Genomic DNA, 22,517 nt, shown 5'->3' on the forward strand with positions numbered 1-22,517 from the left:
AAAAAAAAAAAAAAAAAAAAAAAAAAAAAGAAAAAATTTAGTTAATTTTATATTGATTGACAGCCTTTGCAAATACATTTTTCTCATAAACTCTGAGGGGAAGGGAAGTGCACAAATTTATTTGCAGGGATAAATCATCAAAATCCCCTGTACTCTTTTCAGGCAATCTAACCAATGAAGAATCACCTTATTAAAACGATGGAAATTCACAATTAAAAAGTGGGAGATACATAAAAATCTCAGAATTCATTAACCTTTTATAGGCCATTTCATTCACCTTCTTCCTCAGCATGTCCTTTTCCAAACCTGCTGACTCAGAGCCCTTTCAGTGTGGCAGGCAACTTACTCTTTCATGAACTAAAATATTCAGTGTAACATCAGCTCTTACTACCTGTGCATCGGGTACCCACAATGGAACTGGGTTCAAGAAGAAAAAGTCGCATAAATAAAGCTGAAATTGCTTATGAGATGCTTCAAATCATGAGCACCACCAATGTTTGAAGAAACAGGAGCAGAGCCCACATCAGCATTCCCAGCACCACACAGCCGAGCATACCCTATGGATCCAATAATGGGGCAAACATGCAACCTCTCATTCTAAGCAAATTGGCATGAAGAGAGAAAACCTCTAAAAGAAAATAGAGGAAAGGGACCTCCAAAGCCAGAAAACCATTACAAAGTCAGCAGAAGGGATCTGCCTGCAGTAGTCAACCCTCTCTCAATCAGGACTTTCCTGTTTTCATGGGTTTGGGAAATCTGAAACCCTTGAGAAAAACTCTTGGTATATTCAAAGCAAAAGTTCTCTGTTTAGATGTGCAGAATATGGCATTCTTTGCAATGCTTGGAATTCAGGGCAAAGCTGCCGAGGTTGTATGATCAAAGCAAAGATCTATGATAAAAATGTAAATTGACTCTCATCTTCCTTGTTGATGAGAGAGAGATTGTACTTGAGAACAAATTTAATGATCTTTGCAACATGTAAGATGAAGCTGGGGAGGGACTGGTTATAATAAAGCTTTATTTTTTAAGTTCCCAAACTCTTTAGTTTTTAATTTTTACGTATAACTTGGCAGACTCTTTAGTCCTAAGCATTTAGGAGCATATCTTTTCAACTTAGCATAAGAAAACACAGGGGCAAGTTCGACTTAAGTTTATATGACACTTGACATAGTTCTTTCTATTGAGCTATTCAATAGCTCAAAATAGTAACGGCTAACAAGTACTGAATATGCTTCATGGGCTAGACACATGGATTTTCTTATTTATGCCTCACAATTGTAAGAAGTAGCTTCTTACAATTATCATTCCCACTTTTAGATGAGAAAACGGGGCCTTAAGGAAATAAACTATTACTCAAGATGATATAATTAGTAAGCAGAAGTGAGGCTAGAATCCAAGTCTGTGAGCTACCAAGTTTTTTTCTTAACCACAATGCCATCCTCCTCCTTAAGGAAGATATGGGATAATTCAGTGTGATAACAAAAGGAATTAACGGGGTGAGTTAGGATAAGAGAGAAGCCTTTAGGTTTTGGAATAATCAATTTGAGCAAACAGGAATATACCTCAAAATTATCCTGTATTTAGCTATGAGTCAACTTTAAATGCCCCCTGAAGTGGTTGGGAAGCAGCAGGTTGGATTTACTCTGGCTCCAGACAAGAAGAGCCCATGAGTTAGAACAGAAAGCTACCAAAGGCACTTGCCCTACAAGGGCAGAGGCTTGTCTACAGAGGCCTGTCTACTTGCCTACAGAAGCTGGCATTAAAATATGCAGACACGGGGCTTTCCTGGTGGCGCAGTGGTTGAGAGTCCGCCCGCCGATGCAGGGGACGCGGGTTCGTGCCCCCGTCCGGGAAGATCCCACATGCGGCGGAGCGGCTGGGCCTGTGAGCCATGGCTGCTGAGCCTGTGCGTCCGGAGCCTGTGCTCCGCAACGGGAGTGGCCACAACAGTGAGAGGCCCGCGTACGGCAAAAAAAAAAAAAAAAATGCAGACAAGACAGTGAGAAAGGCTTAGGGTGACAGCTCCTCATTCTACCCTCCACATAGATTGTTAGCAAGCTTGAATTGGGATCCTGGCTCTGCTCTTTGCGAGCTATGCTGCAAATCACTAAATTTCTTTGGGCCTCAGTTTCCCCATCTGTAAACTAAGTAGGTTGAACTAGAAGACCTCTAATTTAATCTGAAGGTTGGAATAGATGTTAAATGTCTATGAGTCCAGTTACCTCATGGTACTTGCATCTCTTATCATATCTGCTCCTTTAGAGGCCCAGTCTCACTTAGATAAAGCTGTAGCCCAGTCCACTTTGCCAGCTCTGAGCTCCATTCCATTAATCTTTGGCTCTAATTTCAAAACTGGTCCCTTTTAGCCACAACAATGTAGACTTTAGGAAAGCCTCAAAAATCACATGTTATTAAGTAAAGAATACTCTTATTTATAAACAAAGAGAGTGGGAGTTCTCACCAAGCAAATATTCTATTAATTAAATCCTACAGAACAGTTTTAAATTTTAAGGAATTAGAATACAGTAAGATTCCCAACACTAAAACTACCTTGAACATAAATTTAATTTTTCTTCCAAGGAACTCAGGATCCCTTTAAATGTTTAACCTCAGGGATATCATTAAGATGATACTTAGTTACTATATATAAAATAACCAACAAGGTCCTACTGTATAGCACAGGAAACTATACTCAATATCTTGTAATAACCTATAATGGAAAAGAACTTATAAAGAATATATACATATATATGTATAACTGAATCATTTTGTTGTACACCTGAAACACATTGTAAATCAACCATACTTCAATAAAAATTAAAAAAAAAGATGATACTTAGCATCTGCAAAATATTGTAGACATGAAAGTGTAAGAGATTGGGCCATGGCTATGCATCTCTAAGAGGTGACTCAGGAGACATAAAACAGGGAGAATCTCATTCCTACATGGAGGCAGAGTGTCAGACAGGCAGAGGTCACACAGTTCACCACGAGGATACCATTGGTGAGAATATGCATAGTACGGTCTCCCTAGATGAGCTGGCTGACTTCAGGCTGACCTCCCCAGACCATAGCAATCCTGAACATTTTGAGTACACCCAGAAGGTGGCAATTTTGAGCATTCTATTAGACAAGAATATGACGTGGTCCAGTCTTCGAAGGAGGAGAAAAATGCTCCTAACACCACCCTCCTTTTTATAGGGAATAAGTTGGACTGAGAATCCAGACCACTTGAAAGTGAGTCACTGCAGCCTTGATGATCTGGGCCCCTTGGGTCTGAATGTGACAGTCTTGTGACTAGATTTTCCAGCCTAGAGCTAATCCTTATCCAAGACCTAGAAGTTAAAGCCTGAGTCAGAGCTTCCTGCAGATGTCAATATCTGGGGCCTCGTGAGAACTGCATCTCCTCCCTGCCCTCAACTCTCTGCCCCAGTGAACTCAATCCAGACACCATCCCAGGACTACTGTATGTCTCAAGTTCCTTGAACATGATTGTTCTTAATCTCAGAGGACTCTACCCTCCAGCTCAAAACCCTACCCTCTAGCTTGCACCTGACTTCCTGCACAAAACCTGAAGCTCCTCCGGATGGAAGCATCTCGTTGCTGTGATGTTCCCTTTATTTCACGCAGTGCTTATGCCCTCAGAGGCTGGGGAGACAGGCTTCCATACGTGAAACACTCAGAGAAGAAAACGCCGGTGAACAAAACAGGAAGCAGCAACCATGGTGTTCACGGGGTCGGGGTTATCCGGAGGGCACTGTGAGAAGGACACGTAGAATCTGGACACACAGAGCCACACAGGGGGACGGACAGTCAGCACAAGCACATCAAGTGTCCACTGAGAATTAAGCAGAGATGAAGAGGCATGGCAGAGAGGGAGGGGACAGATGGAGTAGTATGGAACAGGAAAGCATACACGGTTTGGGCTTATTATGTTTCAGGCAGTGTGTGCCTTAGATGGACGATGGAAATTAATCACCACAGTACCCCCCTGAGATAGGTACTAAAATCTCTAAGGCAAAAGAGGCACTGAGAGTTTAGGTAACTTGCTAGCAATCACACGGTGAGGGATTTGAACACAGGTGACGAGCCCCAGAGCCCTACTCTTAATCACTCAATGATTCCATTGATTATAAAGACAGGGTGGTATTTAATTGGTATGATTCTTTAAAGAACTGTATTTAATATACACACTACTATATATAAAATAGATAATCAACAAGGACCTACTGTAAAGCACAGGGAACTCTACTCAGTATTCTGTAATAACCTACATGGGAAAAGAAACTGAAAAAGAATGGATATATGTATATGTATAACTGAATCACTCTGCTGTACACCTGAAACTAACAAAACATTGTAAATCAACTATAATATAAAATAAAAATTTAAAAAAATATATAAAATAAGAAATTGTTTTTAACTGGTATAATTAAATAAGAAAATGTTTAGTGACTGTTTTTCAAAAAATTACATGATGGAGTGTGTTTGACACAACCTCTAAATTCAGAGAGTAATTAGGGACAACCGATTTCATCACACAGCGCCTCCGGTAATTCAATGCACTCACCATGAGAGGCTCTCAAGAAACACTAAGAATTCCTCTGACTTTGAGACACTATGAAGCCAAGATGCCTGTAATTCACAGAAACGAGGGCCCACAAGACCCAGTGCGGAAGGTGCATAAATTCCCCATATAAGATCCAGTAGAATTTCAGGTTTGTAGAGTTCCGTAATTGGCAAGTTCTGGGGTCTGGTCCGGAAAAGCATCATCAAAATCCAAAATGTGGCTCTTGATCATAAAATTTCTCTGACAGTTTAACATGAATTCTCCTAGATTCAGTATAAAGCCACTTCCTCTTAAAAGTAACTGATTGTCATCTGCTGACTATTAAGCTATGAGGTACTTAATATCCATTTGGGGTTTCAGTACAGCCAAGTCAAATTCACCTGCATCCTGTAACCCTTTCTCAAGCAGCAATGTTACTTCTGGCCATCTTCTGTAAGCAATCTGTTACATCTCCCTGACCGCATCCTGGCCCAGGGGTATAGTTCCTGACTCCTAGAAAACCCTACCTCTTATTAGGGATCCATAAATTTCCCTATTAAAATAGAACAAACCTTTATTTTGCTTCCAGCAGTAGTTGGGCGTCCTTTCTTGTCAGCCTGCAGATTTTCTGGAAATAAAGACTTTATAAAAGGTCTGGAAAAGGAGAAAGAGAATGGATTAGCAATCAGTAAGTACCTTGGGGGCTGGAAAGCCTGCTTCCATAGAGAATGGAGAGGAGAGTCATCCAGAAGCACAGAACCTTGGATACAGAATGGCCATCTGACTCAAGCCATCAAGTTGTGACCCGGGAGAAAAAAAGCAATGGACACAAGAAACACAGAGAGAGAATTCTAAGACAGAAGCGTCTTGGGGTCTAGGCCTGAAAAATAAAATTTTAAACTCTGCCTTTCAAATTTCCCCACCCACTAGAACTGAGATACACCTTGGCAACAGGACACAACAGAGTGGGGTCAGTGTGGGTTTTCTGAGTTAAGTAAGATAGACCAGAGCACACGAAGTTGTATGAATTGTCCACAGATCCAATGCAGATTCTGCTTTGCTCTAAAGCAGGGTTTCTCAATCTTGGCGCTACTGATATTTGGGATTGGATAATTCTGTGCTGGGGCCTGGGGCTGCTTTACACATTATAGGATGTTTCACAGCATCAGTGGCCTTTGCCCACAAGATGCCAATAGGGCACTATATCAACCCTCCCTTCCCTCAAGCAAAAAACCTAGACAAAATGTGTTTTGAGTATGAACAATTTTAAGTGCAGCGAATCCACTAATGCTTTGCCTGCTGAATATACAACTTCATGAGCAGTTGTAACTGAGCTACATCTGTTGACAGGCTTGCCTCAAAAGGCACAGGGGCAGGGACAATGTCTTAGTCACCTTGGTGTCCCTGGTGTCTGAACAGAGCCTAGTACACAGTAGGTACTCAATAAATATTTGCTGATTGAATGAATGAATGAATGATGTGATCCATGTAAGTTAGTAATCTGCCGCTCAAAGGAAATTCCCCCTAAATGACTTATTGGGCATCATGGATTTTCTAGGAAGTCTCCACAGCAATCTACTTTCATAACCTCACCAGACACAATCATAGATTTTTACAGCACATGTGTTTACCAAACAACAGACCATGTCTACATGACAGGAGTTTTACGTGGAAGCATCAATAGCTCTTGAATTTTGCAGTAAGTTTAATAATTAAAAAGAAAAAAATCTCTGAAAGTATGCCTGCACCTGATTGTCATAAGCCCCACAAGCCAGGACTTGTGGCTTACCTGACCTTTTAAGAGCAAATAGATTTTATGTTTTGAGAGAAGAATCTCTGAAGTGAGGGGTGTGAGTGCCACAAAAGTGCAGGCCTGGGGAGATGAGGCCCAGGGAGGAGTGGAGGCTGGAGGTAGGGGAAGAGGGTTAAATGGAGCAGCACTTTGAACCACGGACCAAAAAGGAAACTCGATTTTGCTTTCACTGAAGTCAGGCCTTTTCTAGAAAATTATCAGGCTTGCAGCTGTTGATCAAAGAAGTTAACCTTGATATTATGATAGGTGAAGTAACAGAGACTAAAATGGCAACTATTACTTGGAGACAGCTCTAAAACTTGTAAAATCTGGAAGACTGTGCAATACTGTACTTGCCAGGCATGGACAGGACTGATCATGTAAATGACATCTCACATCATTACCCAGGATCATGGGGACCTTTGCACGGAAGAGGGAAGGAAAGGACATGGCAAAGCTGGCCCTGAGAGCTCCGGCAGCTTGCAAGGCGGATGCCCCCACTGCTCTACGCCTTTAGCTTAGTCAGGGTCTTGGGAGTTAAAATGGATCTCTGAGTGCCCCTCCCTGAGTTCTTGAGCCATTTCCCAAGTGCTTCAGCAATTCAGGTTAACTTCAGTGTAGGTAAGCTATTAGCATTTTCAAAAACAGAAGGAGAATTCTTGGGATGATGTTCTGAGGGCAAAGTGTCACAGAGCCAGACTGTCTCACTCTTAGACAGTCAGGCACAGCCATCCCAACCCAACTCCAGGATGGGCACTCCTCCCTGATAATACCATTGAAAATGATGAAACTGGGGGCCCTGAAGGGCATGCAGACAGCACTTAGCATGTGGGGTGGGAAGTATGAGGGGTACAAGGGAGAGACTAAGATTGGGGGGAAAAAAGGTGTTTTGAGAAGCTGAATTGTCTAACGATAACCCAGACCCAACAGCACAAGGAAACGTAACGCTGACCATTCAAATATTACAAGTTTGTGCGAATATTGAAAATCTGATCAAACCTATATCCCGGGTCGGATAAGGCAAACACACTTACAGCTCACTGCTCTGCATAAGCTCAATCAGATCCATAAACAGCACATCACGGTTCCGCTCACAAAAGCCATCCATGTCATAGGATACCTGGCCAAGAATGGAAAGATATTGAATTTTAGCCTTTAAGTATTTCATTGAACTAAACATCCAAGCTGGCATGGCTATCCTCCACAGAGTGTGTATATTTCCAGATATAACAATTGGGCTTTCATCCCTATCTGTCACATTAAGGCTGTGCATGTTTTAACTTGTTAGATGACTTTAGCTGGCGACGGCCTGGAGATGCTGATGAATGGTCTCTGGCTGCTTACACGATCCAAATGATACATGACCAGGACCCCAGCTCTCATGATTACAAAGCCCTTCTTCGATGGATCTATAGGGGTATGTAAATAATACACTTAATTCTTTCTCTAAATTTTAGGTAAGATGGAGTAAAATAAAACTCTCTATGCTCACTAACGCACTGTCATCTGAGGCTTTTCGATTTCTCCTACAAATGGTGTCAGAGTTAGATCAATTTAGCTGAAGTCTCATGCTCAAGGACCCTCCTTGGTTAATAAGAGATTTATTGGGATGAAGGGTGAGACCAATGAATTTCCACAGTACTAGGAAGTCCCCAAATATCATGACATCAATTTACTTATCTGTGTATCACCAGCACCCACACAAAGCCTGGTACCCAGTAGCACCCAGTAATCATGCACTTTATGAGAACAAACCCCAAAGTGAGCCTCTGGTCCTTATGTATACTCCCAAGGAGGATGGGCAAGTAAAACATGCAAGCTTGTGATTGCATAAGAGGTGAGAAAAAAACTCATTCCTTCAGCAGTTAATATATAGGTTGATTCATGCTTATGTTATACTAAGGGTGATTCATGCTAAAAAATACACAGTGGTGTATACGCACTATCTTTTGTTTGTCTCTCCAAATATGTCATGGGTCCCATGTTGTTGAATGAATGAATGATGGATGAATAAAACACAGTGAGGCACATAAAACTATACAGACGTTGCTTTCAGTTGCCTCGTGAGAAAACAGATTACAGACCCAAAGGCTTAATACAGGTAGACATCGAAAAGGATAACTTCCCCTTTCCTGCTGAATCCCTGCTCCCTGGCCATACCTTCCCAGCGTAATGGTGAATAATGAAGCCTTGGTTCCAGCTGTTGAAGTGCTCATGGTTCCCAATCTGCATCTGAAGCTTCTGGAGCAGCGTCTGATCCGCTCCCTCACCCACTGCGTGCATCGTGGCACATACATCGTCCAGGATGCTCATGATCCCAGGGGGGTTCTGATGGGACCAAGAGAGCAGAGTCCCAATTCAGTGACTGTTCTAAAATATATAATGTTTATCAGGTCTTTCCTTAAGCAAGGAAACCACTCCCTAGACTTAAGATACCATCTTGAAAGTCAATCTTTCCCTTGAGGGAGAATGCTATTAATAATCCCAAATGGGAGTCACCACTTAGATCTAACGATGGGGGAAAGTCCATTTACAAAGAAAAAGAGAATAGTTTAACTCCCCGAAGTTCTATTCAAAGCCATAAACAGAAAGATCATTATCTGCTCACTCCTATTTGTACTAGGTTGATTTTTAAAACCCTAAAGAAAAAAGCATTTTCCTTGGACCCTAATTCATTTCTTAATGTTCGCTTTCAGCCTGTTACCCATAGAGACATGGTTAATACAGCTACATACTGGACACATTCTATCACGTATTACTTTTTCTGCATAGCACTAGCTTATAAATAATACTGCTGTTTTACACGGTCTTCATACTTATTATTTTGATGGCTATATTTCCCTACTCTTATATGCTATAGTTTATTTAAGGACTGAGTTCTCTATGGACATTTTCACTGTTTCCAGTTGGGACTTTTATAAAAAAAAAACAGAAGAAAACAGTACTGTACAGATCTCTCTCTATACCCTTTTATTTTCTTTTGAATCATTTCTAGGGTTAAAGTCCTAGAAGTTGTATAAATGGTCTAGGAGGCAGGGCCAAGTTTATATCTCTTCATATGCTATGCCATCAACGTAAGTCATAATTGTCTTCTCTTAAGATTCAGTAACAACCTCCATTCGTAAATTGGCAATGTACTCGTACACATGTGTATATTAACTACAAGAGTAAAACTCTTTCACACATGTACCTATAAGCAAAATAAATGTAATCGCTAAAACTCTCAGCAAATCAGAGCTGTCACTTTGCTTATTCCAATACAATGACAGAGAGAACAAAAACTCACTGCTCACCTGTGAGCAGTGAAGACACACACCAGACCGATACTTACAACTTTGTTCTCGATGAGGTCACACACGACTTTGTTATTAAAGTAATCGATGGGTGTCCATCTGATGCCTTCTTGAACATATTCTTCCTGTAGAACAGAAAGTGGGAATTCACAGTATTACCCAGTGGAGACCAGCTGGAGCTCTGCACAGATGGATACCACAGGCACAGGAATCAACAGGAAAGAAAAACCTGAATGCCCTTCAGTAAAAACTTGCAATCTTAATTTTTTCTAAGAGGAAGACGAAAGGAGCGTTTCATTGCCTGGTAATTTTTATGTTTGGTTGGAACCATATGAAATTGATCCCATACAATTGTTTTTGACATTCAAAAAATGGCACTTTAAAATGGCTTAACCTATAGGTCCAGTTATAAAACAATCTTTTTGAACTTAACATAGAACAGAAGTACAGATTAGCATCTAGGTACTTAAAGGGAAGGCCCCTCATTCAGGTCAGCTGCTCATTAAACTTGATGAACACCATCACACTCTCCTGGTATTCCTCCTTCCTCATCAATCTTGCTTCGTTAGTTTCCTTTGCTGGCTCTTTCTTTTTTTCCTGATCTTTATATTGATGGAGATTCTCAGGGCTCAATCTCTCAGACTTGTTTTCTCCATTCTCATTCTCTAGGTAACTCCGATCAACTCCCTGGCTTAAAATAACACCTATAGGCTAATGACACCTGAATTTATTTCTCTAGTCTAGACTTCCCCATTGAGTTCCAGATTCATATATTGATATATTTCATATACTGGAATTTCCACTCAGAGGTTTAACAGGCCTCTCAAACCTACCATGTTCAGCAGCGTTCTGGCCCTCCAGCCCTCCACTGTCTCCAACCAACTGCCCTCCTCATCTTACCCTTCAGCAGAGTCTCCCCATTGGTCCTGTTATTCAAGCTACAGAGGTAGGAATCATCCCTGACTCCTTTTCCCTTTGGTAATTATACTGAGCAAGTCAGGCTGACTCACTCTCCAAAACATATGCCAAATCTGACCACCTCACCACGTCACCACCTCTACTGCTGCCGTCACTGTCTACGCACCCCCTTTCTTGCCCAGTCTCAGGCAGGAGTCTCCTAACCGGTTTTGAAGCTTCCACTCCTGTTTGCCCTCCCCTGCCTCACCCTACCTGTAGGTCTACAGAGCCAGAGCCACCTGGTCAAAAACAAACACAAATCAGCTCACGTCACTCTCTAGTCAAAATTCTCCAATGGCTTCCCATCGTACTTACTCTAAAATCTGCCATCCCCTACAAAGTTCCTCTGTGATCCAGCCTCCGCCTTCTTCTCGCATCTCAGTCCCTACCATGTCCTCCCTTATGGTTTGGCTCTAGCTATACTGATGGAGTGGAAGAATCCCAGGGCAGAGGTTTCTGTGAAAACCATTGGTCACTGGGGTTCCTAAGCAGAGGCACGAACACGTCCATGAATAAACATTCCTCAAACAGCCATTGATATGTGTAATGGGTTGAATGTGTCCCCCAAGATTTTGTGTCCACCCAGAACCTCAAAATGTGAGGAAATAGGATGTCTGTAGGTATAATTAGCTAGGAATCTCGTAAATAAAATTATCGTGGATTTAGGGTGATCCCTAGATCCAATGACTGGTGTCTTTATAAGAGAAAAGAGAATGAGATTTGGATGCAGACAGAAGAAGGTCATGTGAAGACAGAGGCAGAGATTGAAGTTATGCTGCCACAAGACAAGGAATGCCAGGAGCCACCACAAGCTGGAAAAGGCAAGGAAGGATGTTCTCCTAGAGCTTTTGGAATGAGTGTTACCCTAGTGACATTTTGATTTTGAATTCTGGCCTCCTGACCTGGGAGAGAAAAAAATTTTATTGTTTTAAGCAATCCAGTTTGTGGTACCTTGTTACAGTGACCCAAGAAATCGACAAACAGTAGGTACCAGGATAAAAGGGAACTTGCCCTGGACTTTCAGAAGGTAGTATAAGCAAGGCAAGTTACCTCAAGTCAAAATTTAAATACCAGCTTTGTTAAAGACACATTTATTTTTATGTTAGATTGGGAGCAGAGCAAATCTGAGGAAACCAAGTTTTTCTTTGGAACACAGTATATGCCACAGACAGCTGGGGTTGGAATAGGCTTCCATTCCTACTTGGTCAATGAGTCAGAGAGTAGTAAAAACAGCCAGTCTTAAGTCCAACTTCACAGCATCATTTACTTAAAGAAGAAAGAAAAGGTAGCAGATGGTGTTTATACTTCAGACTAATATGTCACAGTGGCATACGGTTTTTCTGCCTGACTCTATTAAGTACATTTCCTAATACAAGACTAAAATCTGAATCTATTACCAAGAGAGAGAAATCTATACCCTTTAAAACAAAACAAATTAGAAATAGAACAAGATGAAGGAAGGGGGACTGCTCACCTGTTCTGCCTTTAATGTGAGTTCAATAAAAATCTGCTGCAATTTTTCATTAACAAAATTGATACAAAACTGTTCAAAGCCATTTTTCTGGGAAAAAAAAAGAAAATGTTACTTTCATGTAATTGTTTCTGCAAAATCATTTTAAAGTCATTTCTTGAGTGATTTAGTGAAAAGGCTTAACAGAAATGTTGGAGGCATCAGTAGAAAGCAGCATAGTTGGGCTTCTCTGGTGGCGCAGTGGTTGAGAGTCCGCCTGCCGATGCAGGGGACACGGGTTCGTGCCCCGGTCCGGGAGGATCCCACATGCCGCGGAGCGGCTGGGCCCGTGAGCCATGGCCACATCCTTTGCATTAAAAAATTCCCAACTTAGAGTGAATGAGTTCTTGCCAGTCTACTTTAAAAACAAAAAAAAAAAAAAAAAAAGCAAAAAAAACCCCCCAGAAAGCAGCATAGTTTATATTTAGGAGAAACTAATGTGGTAAAGGTACATGAAGAACTCAAAGAGGCAAAAACGAGCCATGATGGGCTTTTTTTCCATTGCCTAGAATTATTTCTTTCAAGCCAGGTAAAAAGCATCACCCTTCGTAGTCTCCAACTACTCAAACTGGTCTTACCTGAAATATTTCAAAGCCATAGATGTCTAGGACACCAATGTTGTATTCCTCGTGGTCCTTCTCCATTGCTTTGTTGATGGACTAGAAGAAAGTAACCAGCATGGTAAGTAATTCCTTTCACATTCACATTAAAATGGGCATGCATGGGAGGAAGGGAAGCAGATACTCCTGGTTACTAGAAATAGAGGACGACAAAAAGACAGGTGAATGGCCCCTTAAAAAAGGTCTCCGTGCAATGTCAAGTACTTTGGGAAACCACCAGAATCTAATAAAAACTAGTCTGGTAGGGAAAAAAAAGTTTGCTTAATGATGAAAACCACTAATTTCTGGCAGAGCTAGTTTTTCTCAAGAAGTCTTAAGATTTAGAAGAAAATATCATCTTGGGTGATTGAAGTAAAACCTATTTCACAAAAAGAACCAATATTACAAGATTTGTAAATATTATTTCCATTGACCCCATTCAGTACAGGCATACTTCAGAGATACTGCAAGTTTGGCTCCAGACCACTGCAATAAGGCAAATTTCACAAAAAAGTGAGTCACACCATATTTTTGGGTTTCCCAGTGCATATAAAAGTTATGTTTACACTATACTGTAGTCTATTAAGTGTGCAATAGCATTACATCTAAAAAAAAGTACAGGGCTTCCCTGGTGCCGCAGTGGTTGAGAGTCCGCCTGCCGATGCAGGGGACACGGGCTCGTGCCCCGGTCCGGGAAGATCCCACATGCCGCGGAGTGGCTGGGCCCGTGAGCCATGGCCGCTGGGGCTGCGTGTCCGGAGCCTGTGCTCCGCGAAGGGAGGGGCCACAGCAGTGAGAGGCCCGCGTACCGCAAAAAAAATAAAAATAAAAAAAATTTAAAAAATTAAAAATAGTACATACTTTCATCAAAAATTACTTTATTGCTAAAAAATGCTATCTTCTGAGCCTTTAGCAAGTCACAGTAGTAACATCAAAGATCACTGATCACAGAGCACCATCACAAATATAATAATGAAAAAGTGTGAAATATTGCGAGAGTTACCAAAACGTGACACAGAGACATGAAATGTTGTAGGAAAAATGGTACCGACCGACAGACTTGTTCAACAGAGTTGCCACAAACCTTCAATTTGTAAAAAAAAAAAAAAAAAAAAACACAGTTCCTGCAAAGCACAATAAAATGAGGGATGCCCTGTAGTCAATTAATGATCACCTAACATAATACGGCAGGAATGTCAAGAAGACAGTCTCTATTCTCAGAGGCAACCATGGATAGTAATACCATAAATTAGTATTAAAGTGACGGTAATAAAAGCAGCTTACACATATTCAACAATCACCTGTGCCAGGCTTTGCTAAGGGCTTCCCAAGTGTTGTTTCATTTAATTCTCACTACAATTCTCTTAACAACAGTGATAACATCATAATGCATAAGATCACACTGGACAAGAGGAAGGGTCTGGAATTAAATTTAAGTAGTAATGATGACTGTATCTGTGTTCTTGACCACTGTGAGGAGAGACGTGTAATCAATGGAACAGACAATGCTAGGAGGGTAGGTGGAGGTGAGAACTGCAGGGGATGGAGGAATGTAGGAGGAAAATTCCTGGGGGTGGTGAACAACTGGATGAATTTTTAAGTACCAGAGGTGTTTTCCAGGTGAAGAAAAGGACACTCATCTTTTATAAGCCAAGGGGTAATGATACATAGCACTTAGCCCAGTGCCTGGCACACAGTCAGGGCTTAGTAAATGTCAGCTCCAATTAGTATCGCTTATCTATCTCATTATACCACACAAAAAAATCAAGGGAAGACAGAAAGGAAATAAGGTGGGAAGGCCAGCACTGGAAGGTACACTGAACAGAGACAAGAGATGTGGGTTCTAATCCCAGTTCGGCACTACCCTCTTGCTGAATGGCCTTGGGTGAAACCACCAATACTCAGGGCTAAGATTCCCTTCTCAGTAAAAATGAGGGGCCTGGACAAGGTAAAAGCATGACTAATGTTTCGTATGACCCTGACCTTCCCAAGCAATCTTACCCTTAAAATAACCACAAGTAGTACACAGAATAATTACCCTATCCTGCCCCGACTTACTCAACGCTAAACACACCCAACCATACTTTAAGCCTTATAGAGGTTGCTGCCTGGACTCAAACACAGACATTTGGATCTAATGGCCAGGCTGCTGTCCCTTGACTAGGGTCCCCCTGGGGTCCTTTCTGGCTTGAATATATAAAAGGCAGAGGAATGAAATAGCTGGAGCACTGCCAAATTACCTGGGTTTAATTCCTAGGTTTATCACTTAATAGTGGTGTGCCCTTGGGGAAGTTCCTTAACCTCTCTGTGCCTCAGTTAGCTTATCTGTAAAATGGAGATAATAATACCTAAGTCACAGGGTTGTTGTAAAAATTATTTTTTTCTAAACTACTTAGAACAGTATCTGCCACATAGTAAGTGCTATATAAGTGCTTGCTATTATTATTCTACCATTTAGAAGCTACAGTGATTAACAGACTGTCACTGGCAGTTCTACACTGCTGAGAGACTAATTTTCAGAATCTATAAGTGGTATATATATATATACATATGTATCTATATGAATATGTATATATAATATCTATACGGTTATGCCATCATTTAAAAAATATATGGCAGTTTTAAAAATATATCCAAAAAGTCTCTGATACTCTTCGCCCGCAAAAGTGGAACCTAATTCCCCTCTCCTTAACTGTGGACTGTACTTAGTGACTTGCTTCTAATGAACAGAAGATGGCACAGTGGCAATACCTGAGGACAAGATGAGGACATTAAAAGCTTTGTGACTTCTTCCTTGCTCTCTCTCTTAGACTATTCACTCTGGGGGAAACCAACTGTCATGTTGGGAGGACACTCAAGCAGCCCAGAAAAGAGGCCCATGTAGCAAGGAACTGAGGCATCTTGCCAACAGCCATATGAGTGCACCATCTTGGAACCAGGTTCTCCAACCTTAGTCAAGCCTTGTAGTTCTTTCTTTTTTTGGCTGTGTTGGGTCTTCGTTGCTGTGCACGGGCTTTCTCTAGTTGCGGCGAGCGGGGGCTACTCTTCGTTGCGGTGTGCGGGCTTCTCGTTGCGGTGGCTTCTCTTCTCTAGAGCACGGGCTCTAGGCAAGTGGGCTTCAGTAGTTGTGGCTCACAGGCTCAGTAGTTGTGGCGCACGGGCTTAGCTGATCCGCGGCATGTGGGATCTTCCCGGACCAGGAATCAAACCTGTGTCCCCTGCATGGGCAGGTGGATTCTTAACCACTGTGCCTCCAGGGAAGTCCAAGCCTTGTAGTTCTAATCAGCATCCTGACTGTACTCTCATCCTTGAATCAGAACCACCAAACTAAGTCACTTCCAAATACCTGACCCACAGAAACTATGAAAGAATACATGCTTACTGTTTTAAGCCACTAAGTTTGGGGTTAATTTGTAACATAGCAGTAGATGACAAATACAACATTCTAAACCTTTAGGCTCAAGGATTCATGACTATGGGTCTCCTCTTTTTCTGGCCTGTAGTCCTGGCTTTACTAAATATTTTGTCCATAAGAAGCTGTTACCATATTAGAGTCTTGCTGGACAATGCTAGAAGTAAAAGTGGAAAAGTAAAAAATGATCCCAGGGTGAGGATAAGAAGCGGAGGAGTAAAGAAAAGGTTAAAAGGAATGAGACAAAACACGAAAACAAAGCTCTGAGAAGTTTCACTCTTTACACGATGCTAAAATACGAAGCATCAACCATGCCAACCTGTGTTTACTTACATCTACCAAGAAATCAAAGACCCTGGAGTGCAGGGCCTTGGCGAGTGCGTCCCTGGTGTAACACGCCTGTTCCACATTGAGGGTCACGTGGATTGACTCCGACTTGCCTCCCCACTTGCTGTCCATCTGCCGGCTCGTTAGCTTTTCTTTCAACCGGTCCTGGTTGATCCCCAGGAGATAGGCAGGAAAAGCCAAAACTATACAAAACAAAATAAAACGTGACTATCTTCCAGAATTTTAACAATTTATCTCACAAATACATGGAGACACTCGTGTGTGTGTGCACACATAGAAGACATCATCATTGGCCCCCAAGAACTTTCACTTAATGAAGACTGCTTATCGGCATTCCCACACACATCCATCCACTTTGTTTTTCCCAATTGTTCTATTACATGAATCAATTCCCATGATGACTGAGACTTCCAATAATACAAATCAGGCTCCAAGAAGGGTGACAAACCAATCCCCCCTACTGAGATCACAGCCAAATGCCTAAAATGGACATCTTTCCAAGCTTGCAGCAAGACAGCCCGGAAGGAACTAAATCAAGAAACATTTCCTTGGCTTCATATATTGTTTTTCTTCCTTTTTGGTGCAGTGTTTTCATAGCATCATCATTCCCAAACAGCTTGAAGCACCTAATGCCATCAAGCTCAGAAAGAGAACAAATCACATGGTTACTGAGTGCTTACCATGTGTAGGGTTACTAAAGAGAGAAGACAGGATATAAAATATTTAAGAAATCTTAAAGACAATCTAGATGAGGCAAAGGTAGTTTACCAAATAAAGAAGCCTACAGAAAGCTGAGTATGTGGCACAGACAGACAATAAAGTCCTGGAGGAATTCAGAACGGGAAGATATTACTGTTTGCTGGGGTGGTCAAGGAAGATGTGGGATTTGGGGGGTGGCGGCTCAAAGGATGAACAGGACTTGTACAGATGCAGAGGAAGAAAGAAGAGGGAGAGAGGGGAGTGGAATGTGCAAAGGCAAGGAGGCAAGAATGTGGGAGACACAGCTGATGTGTGTAGCACTAGCTGGAGATGAAAGTCAAGGTAGGTGATTAAAAGATTAGGATGGGGCTTCCCTGGTGGCGCAGTGGTTAAGAATCTGCCTGCCAATGCAGGGGACACGGGTTCGAGCCCTGGTCTGGGAAGATCCCACATGCTGCGGAGCAACTAAGCCCGTGAGCCACAACTACTGAGCCTGTGCGTCTGGAGCCTGTGCTCCGCAACGGAAGAGGCCGTGACGGTGAGAGGCCCGCGCACCGCGATGAAGAGTGGCCCCCGCTCGCCGCAACTGGAGAAAGCCCTCGCACAGAAACGAAGACCCAACACAGCCAAAAATAAATAAATAAATAAATAAAATTAAAAAAAAATAATAATAAAGGTTAAAGGTGACCAAAAATGTCCTTTTAAAAGATTAGGATGAATTCCAATGGTGGAGGGCCTGAATGGTAGGGGATATTTGGGTTGGAGTCAAAGGAGGCCTGGATGACTTCTAGAGAGGGGTTTTACCTGATTTCCCTGGGGTGGTGTACAGAGTGATGGAGGGGATCGGTGGTATTCATATCACAGAACACCCATCCAATCCTAAGGACATGTAGTTGGCATAGTTTGTGGTCAGTTCGGATTGAAAAGGTCAGGTTCTCATGGGTCAGCAAATTGTTTCAGGTCAAGAAACTCACCAAGAGGGGGGCTAGTGATATAAACAGATTTTCTTGACTTTTGGTCAAAATACTCTAACATGAATAAATGACAAGAATGACATTCCTGCACATGAAAGAATGCTCAGATTTTTTTTCCAGTATGAATGGAAGATGTTCATGGACACATCAAAATTTTGAACTTGGATATGAGTTTTCTTTTTCTGCATAAAGCTTTGCCAACACTTGCCAACATTCTCTGATAAAGGGGTTTTATTTATTAAAGACCTTATGATAATGCTCAAAAATCATAAGGCTCCCAATAAAGGATAATCTGTTTGAATTTCACAGATGGTGTTGGAATGTAACAGGCTGACATTTCTCAGTATATACCTTCCAATGAGATTAAGTCAGTGAATGCATTTTTGAAGAGGTGTAATGCCAGAACAAAGTATTTATTAACTATAGGACTGTTCCACGGAAACACTATGACAAGTAAAGGGCTTCCTTTTTCAAAGGGCATGTGAACAAAATTAAATGCACTCATTTGCCAATGGCCATTTTTTTCAGTTTAGTTTTACCGTTGACACATATGTTTAGGAATCTGGATGTGTCCTCTGCCAAAAGAAAATCACCTTGCACAGAACGAGGACAGAAGACGCCCATAAATCACACTGGACTCGTGCAGCTCTGCAGCGAGACTCAAGAGACATTTACCAAAGTGCCTGACATCGAGGAGGTCTTCATTAAGGGTAAACTATAATGTTGGTTATTATCACTCTCACCAGGCAGATAGCATGTAGATTAAATATGGGCTTCTCCCAAGCCCCCAACCATGCTAAAGTAGGCACATGGTTCAAACGGTTGGTAGAAAAGTTTATGCTATTACCTTTACGACCACAGCTAAAGAAATAAAACAATACGGACTACGTTCTGGGGTCCATGAGACAAAACAGACAGAACTAACAAGGAAACATGATATTCCTTCCACGCCTCGTACCTCTTCTGTAGAAAAGAAGACGGCACAAGTGAAGGATCACAGGCACTTGAAAAACAAGGCATGGAGTTTGGCCAAGAATCAGAGCCACGGGCTTAGGGAAACAGCTAAGAAGTCTAGAGAGGAAATCTGGTACTTGCTTTCCAAAAAATCCATGCCATGTTTTTCAGGTACTAGCTTTTATGGCCTCTTGTCTTCTTCAGTGACTGCCCTGGTGCTGAAATTATAGGGCTACTCATATTGACTTCCTTCCAGCTGTGAATTTCCACGAGGGTGTGTGCAAGGGTGGCTGGATAGGAGCAGCAGTATGGAAGGTCGGAGGCTGGGGGAGTGGAGTCAGGAGGAGGAGGGCAAGGAGAAGGCATTGATTAATTTAAAAATGCTGATGTAACTCTGGTAGAGTTAAAGAGTGAAGCAGAACATAAAAGAACCTGCTAGAAAGTAATGTTTTAGCACATTTTGATAATGAGGATAGATTTCTATTACTGCACTCAAGTGTAAAGCAAAGTTGGATTTAATTTTTCCATTTAAGTATAGGGACGTATAGGGAAGATAGAGAAACCGAAAAGATGTAGCAAAGCAGAAGTCCCTGTTACAAATGTAAAAGAAACGGCAAGGTAAATGTGGTGTATCAGTCTTGGGTGTTGAGGTTCTGTGCTTTCTAACCCATTAATAACGAGGCAAAGGAGAAGCACTGTCAATTTATTCCCGTGGATATTTAAGTAGTATTTTTATTTCCTTCAACAAAGTTCTTAGGTTAATTTGTATTTAATATCTTGCTTCAGTAGGCCAGTTGGGATGGGAGTCTTAGCAATTTTTTCTACAATACAATAGCTAAGGAAAGTCTGCTTTCTTCCTTTATAAAAACATAGGCTAGCCCTTCCCTCTATAAATCTATTCCATATATAAACTCAAATATGAGAAAGATGACACAAACCAGGTTATTCATTTTAAGTAATTAGAAGAGCAAAAGATGTGAAACCATCTTTATGTCAATCAACAGATGATTGGTTCAATAAATTACACTATAGCCTGGCAATGGAATGCTAATGCAGCTATAAGAAGGATGACGCTTCTTAATGAACTGATACAGAATAATCTCCGATATAATTTGAAGTGAAAAAGCAAGTGTAGAACATGTTATATGCTCCCATTAACATACAAGAGTGGGGAAAAAAGAAGAGATATGAGTAGTTTCTCAGGAACACAATATTCCCTTGAAAGGAATACAAGAGATTGGAAACAGTGTTTCTCTCGGGGGAGGGAAATAAGTCGACTAGCAAAGGGGTAGATGTGATAACTCTGATCGTGTACCCCCCTGAACCATGTTAAGATATTACCAACTGAAAGAAAACAAAATGATTGGGAGGAGGACACTTTTCTTTGTTAGACCTCTTTGGCTTCAAGCATAGTCTTTTCTGATCTCCATCCCTGCACCACTTCCAATCAGGGGATTTCATAGGCAGTTGCCAATCCTGGGCTTTACCCAGTTGGCTGAGGAGGCTACTTCCTCTGGACACTGATGTGCAACGAACCACTTCTTGGCTCAAGCACCCAGGGAAATGCTTGCTGTGTCAGAGTCATGACATTTTTCTCCAGCCTACAGAGGCAGTAAAGGATTGTACTATCCAAGAAGGCAAGAGAATTCCAGTCTACGTCCACAGAAAACTACCAAGAAATTGGAGAGATCAATGTTGAGAGGCAAGTGTTCATCACCCTCCTGGACACATACGTGCATTTATTAAATGGGAAGGATAAAGTACATGAAGTCTAGAAACACAGTTATTATTATTATTAGGCTGTGTTTCTAGACCCTATGGACACCCTGTGTATTTACTGTTTTCCACCCCACTCCCTTCCCTGGTAAACATAATTCACGTTTCTCTTTATCAGACAGACATCAAAAGTTGGCAGAACTTCCCTATTTTATCACCAAAGAAAACAAAAATATAAAAAAGAACCTTATTTGGAATGGAAAGAGCCTTACTGCACTGTCAGCAATGAGTAGGATACTATTTATTACCAGGCATCTAAATTTACCATCTTTGAAGAATGCTGAGAAAGGAAGAAACGTCTCCCTGGGTGGTTAAAGGATGTGTGGGTTCTGAGAGCGGCCTGGAAAGCCAACTGATGCCTAAGAGGCTGAAGTCACATGCCACGGCGGCTGTGGCACAGTGGAGCACATAGAACTAGTAACGTGCCTCTTTTGCACCTGATTTCTTCTCGAAGAGTAAAAGTGATCATTCAGGTCTTCGGGCTCTGACTGCTACAGAGAGGACATTAAGTCACCAGCAATATCAACACAACAGTCAGGGTCCCTTTTTTTTTCTTTTTCCTGTTTTCAGAAACCTGGTCTAATCCAACCCATGGGGCAACTTATAAACATGAGCTTTCCTTATTTATATATAGCCTATGATGCTCTTTAGAACCTTTAGGTGAATATCAACCCTAAAGATCAGTTACAGAAAAGATTTTTAGTAGGAGACAAATCTTACTCACCTTCATTAAAGTATCACTTTATTTTTAAACCTATATGTGAAATTCTGCCAGATTTCCCCAAAGTTAATGATAAACTGAAACAATCTCATTAATGGTTCATAGTGTGAGTGTACAGAAGAGGCACAGGCTCCCATGAGGCCGTTAAGCTCTGCCACAGCAGGACACCTAAGTGTTCTCAGCCTGTCTTACCAAAAAACCCAAAGCAAAGGAAAGCTGGTGTGTTACTTCTGATCGGGACTAAACAACTGCGTCCCCTCATCTGGCAACCGGGGGCCCACACCACTCACACTCTTCACTCTCCACGGCCGCGTAGTTGCCAACTTCCTTGAAGCTGATGTTTCCCAGGTGGAGAATTCCCGCCACTATCTGCAGCACCAGCGTCTGCTCCTCTGCGAAGATCCCAATCACGTTCATGGCGTGCTGGAAAAGAAGAGAGAAGCGATCCAGACAAGTCGGTCCGCAGCTATAGAAGCACATCAGAAAGACGTCAAACTGCGTGTGTAGTTACACTTGGCTTAGTCTGCGATGGCAGCAGGAAGTCCCTGCAAGACATTTTCACTGACCAACGCCCCCTCACACATTCAAGTCTCAACATGGTGCTGGAAAGGCAGTTCCGTCTTTACATAGAGAACGTGTAATCCTCCAGGAATAAGGGCGAGAGAGCTCTGGAGGAAACACACTCAGATGGGGTGGCAGCTGCACGGTCAACACGTCTGTTTTCGTCCCTCAGTTTTCTCTTTGTTGCCACTCCTCTCCCTCTAAGGGCACCAGTGCCCCTTTTCCAGCCACTCTCAATACTCATAGATCTTCCTCTTCACTGGCAGGGCTGAGAATAAATTGTACTTGCAAAAGGATCGCGATTAAAAAATCTCCAGGAAAATCAAATAAAAGCATCATTAGAAAAGCCCTGTTTCTGAGGTCCATGAAATT

General features: G+C 41.9%; 1 protein-coding gene across 4 annotated transcripts in view; it reads right to left on the minus strand.

Moving 5' to 3' along the window:
- MYO1E (myosin IE) overlaps nucleotides 1-22,517 on the minus strand; it is a 206,416-nt gene that overhangs the window by 51,108 nt on the left and 132,791 nt on the right. For all 4 annotated transcript variants that reach the window (XM_007128512.4, XM_055087997.1, XM_055087998.1 and 1 more), the window contains 8 exons: nucleotides 21,875-22,007; nucleotides 16,446-16,642; nucleotides 12,680-12,760; nucleotides 12,066-12,152; nucleotides 9,673-9,759; nucleotides 8,502-8,669; nucleotides 7,376-7,461; nucleotides 5,122-5,203 (listed from right to left, as the gene is read on the minus strand). In XM_007128512.4, coding sequence (XP_007128574.1) covers nucleotides 5,122-5,203; nucleotides 7,376-7,461; nucleotides 8,502-8,669; nucleotides 9,673-9,759; nucleotides 12,066-12,152; nucleotides 12,680-12,760; nucleotides 16,446-16,642; nucleotides 21,875-22,007 — 921 coding nt within the window. The remainder of the gene's footprint in view (nucleotides 1-5,121; nucleotides 5,204-7,375; nucleotides 7,462-8,501; nucleotides 8,670-9,672; nucleotides 9,760-12,065; nucleotides 12,153-12,679; nucleotides 12,761-16,445; nucleotides 16,643-21,874; nucleotides 22,008-22,517) is intronic.

Source organism: Physeter macrocephalus, chromosome 11, assembly GCF_002837175.3.
Source record: "Physeter macrocephalus isolate SW-GA chromosome 11, ASM283717v5, whole genome shotgun sequence".
Classification (NCBI taxonomy): domain Eukaryota; kingdom Metazoa; phylum Chordata; class Mammalia; order Artiodactyla; family Physeteridae; genus Physeter; species Physeter macrocephalus.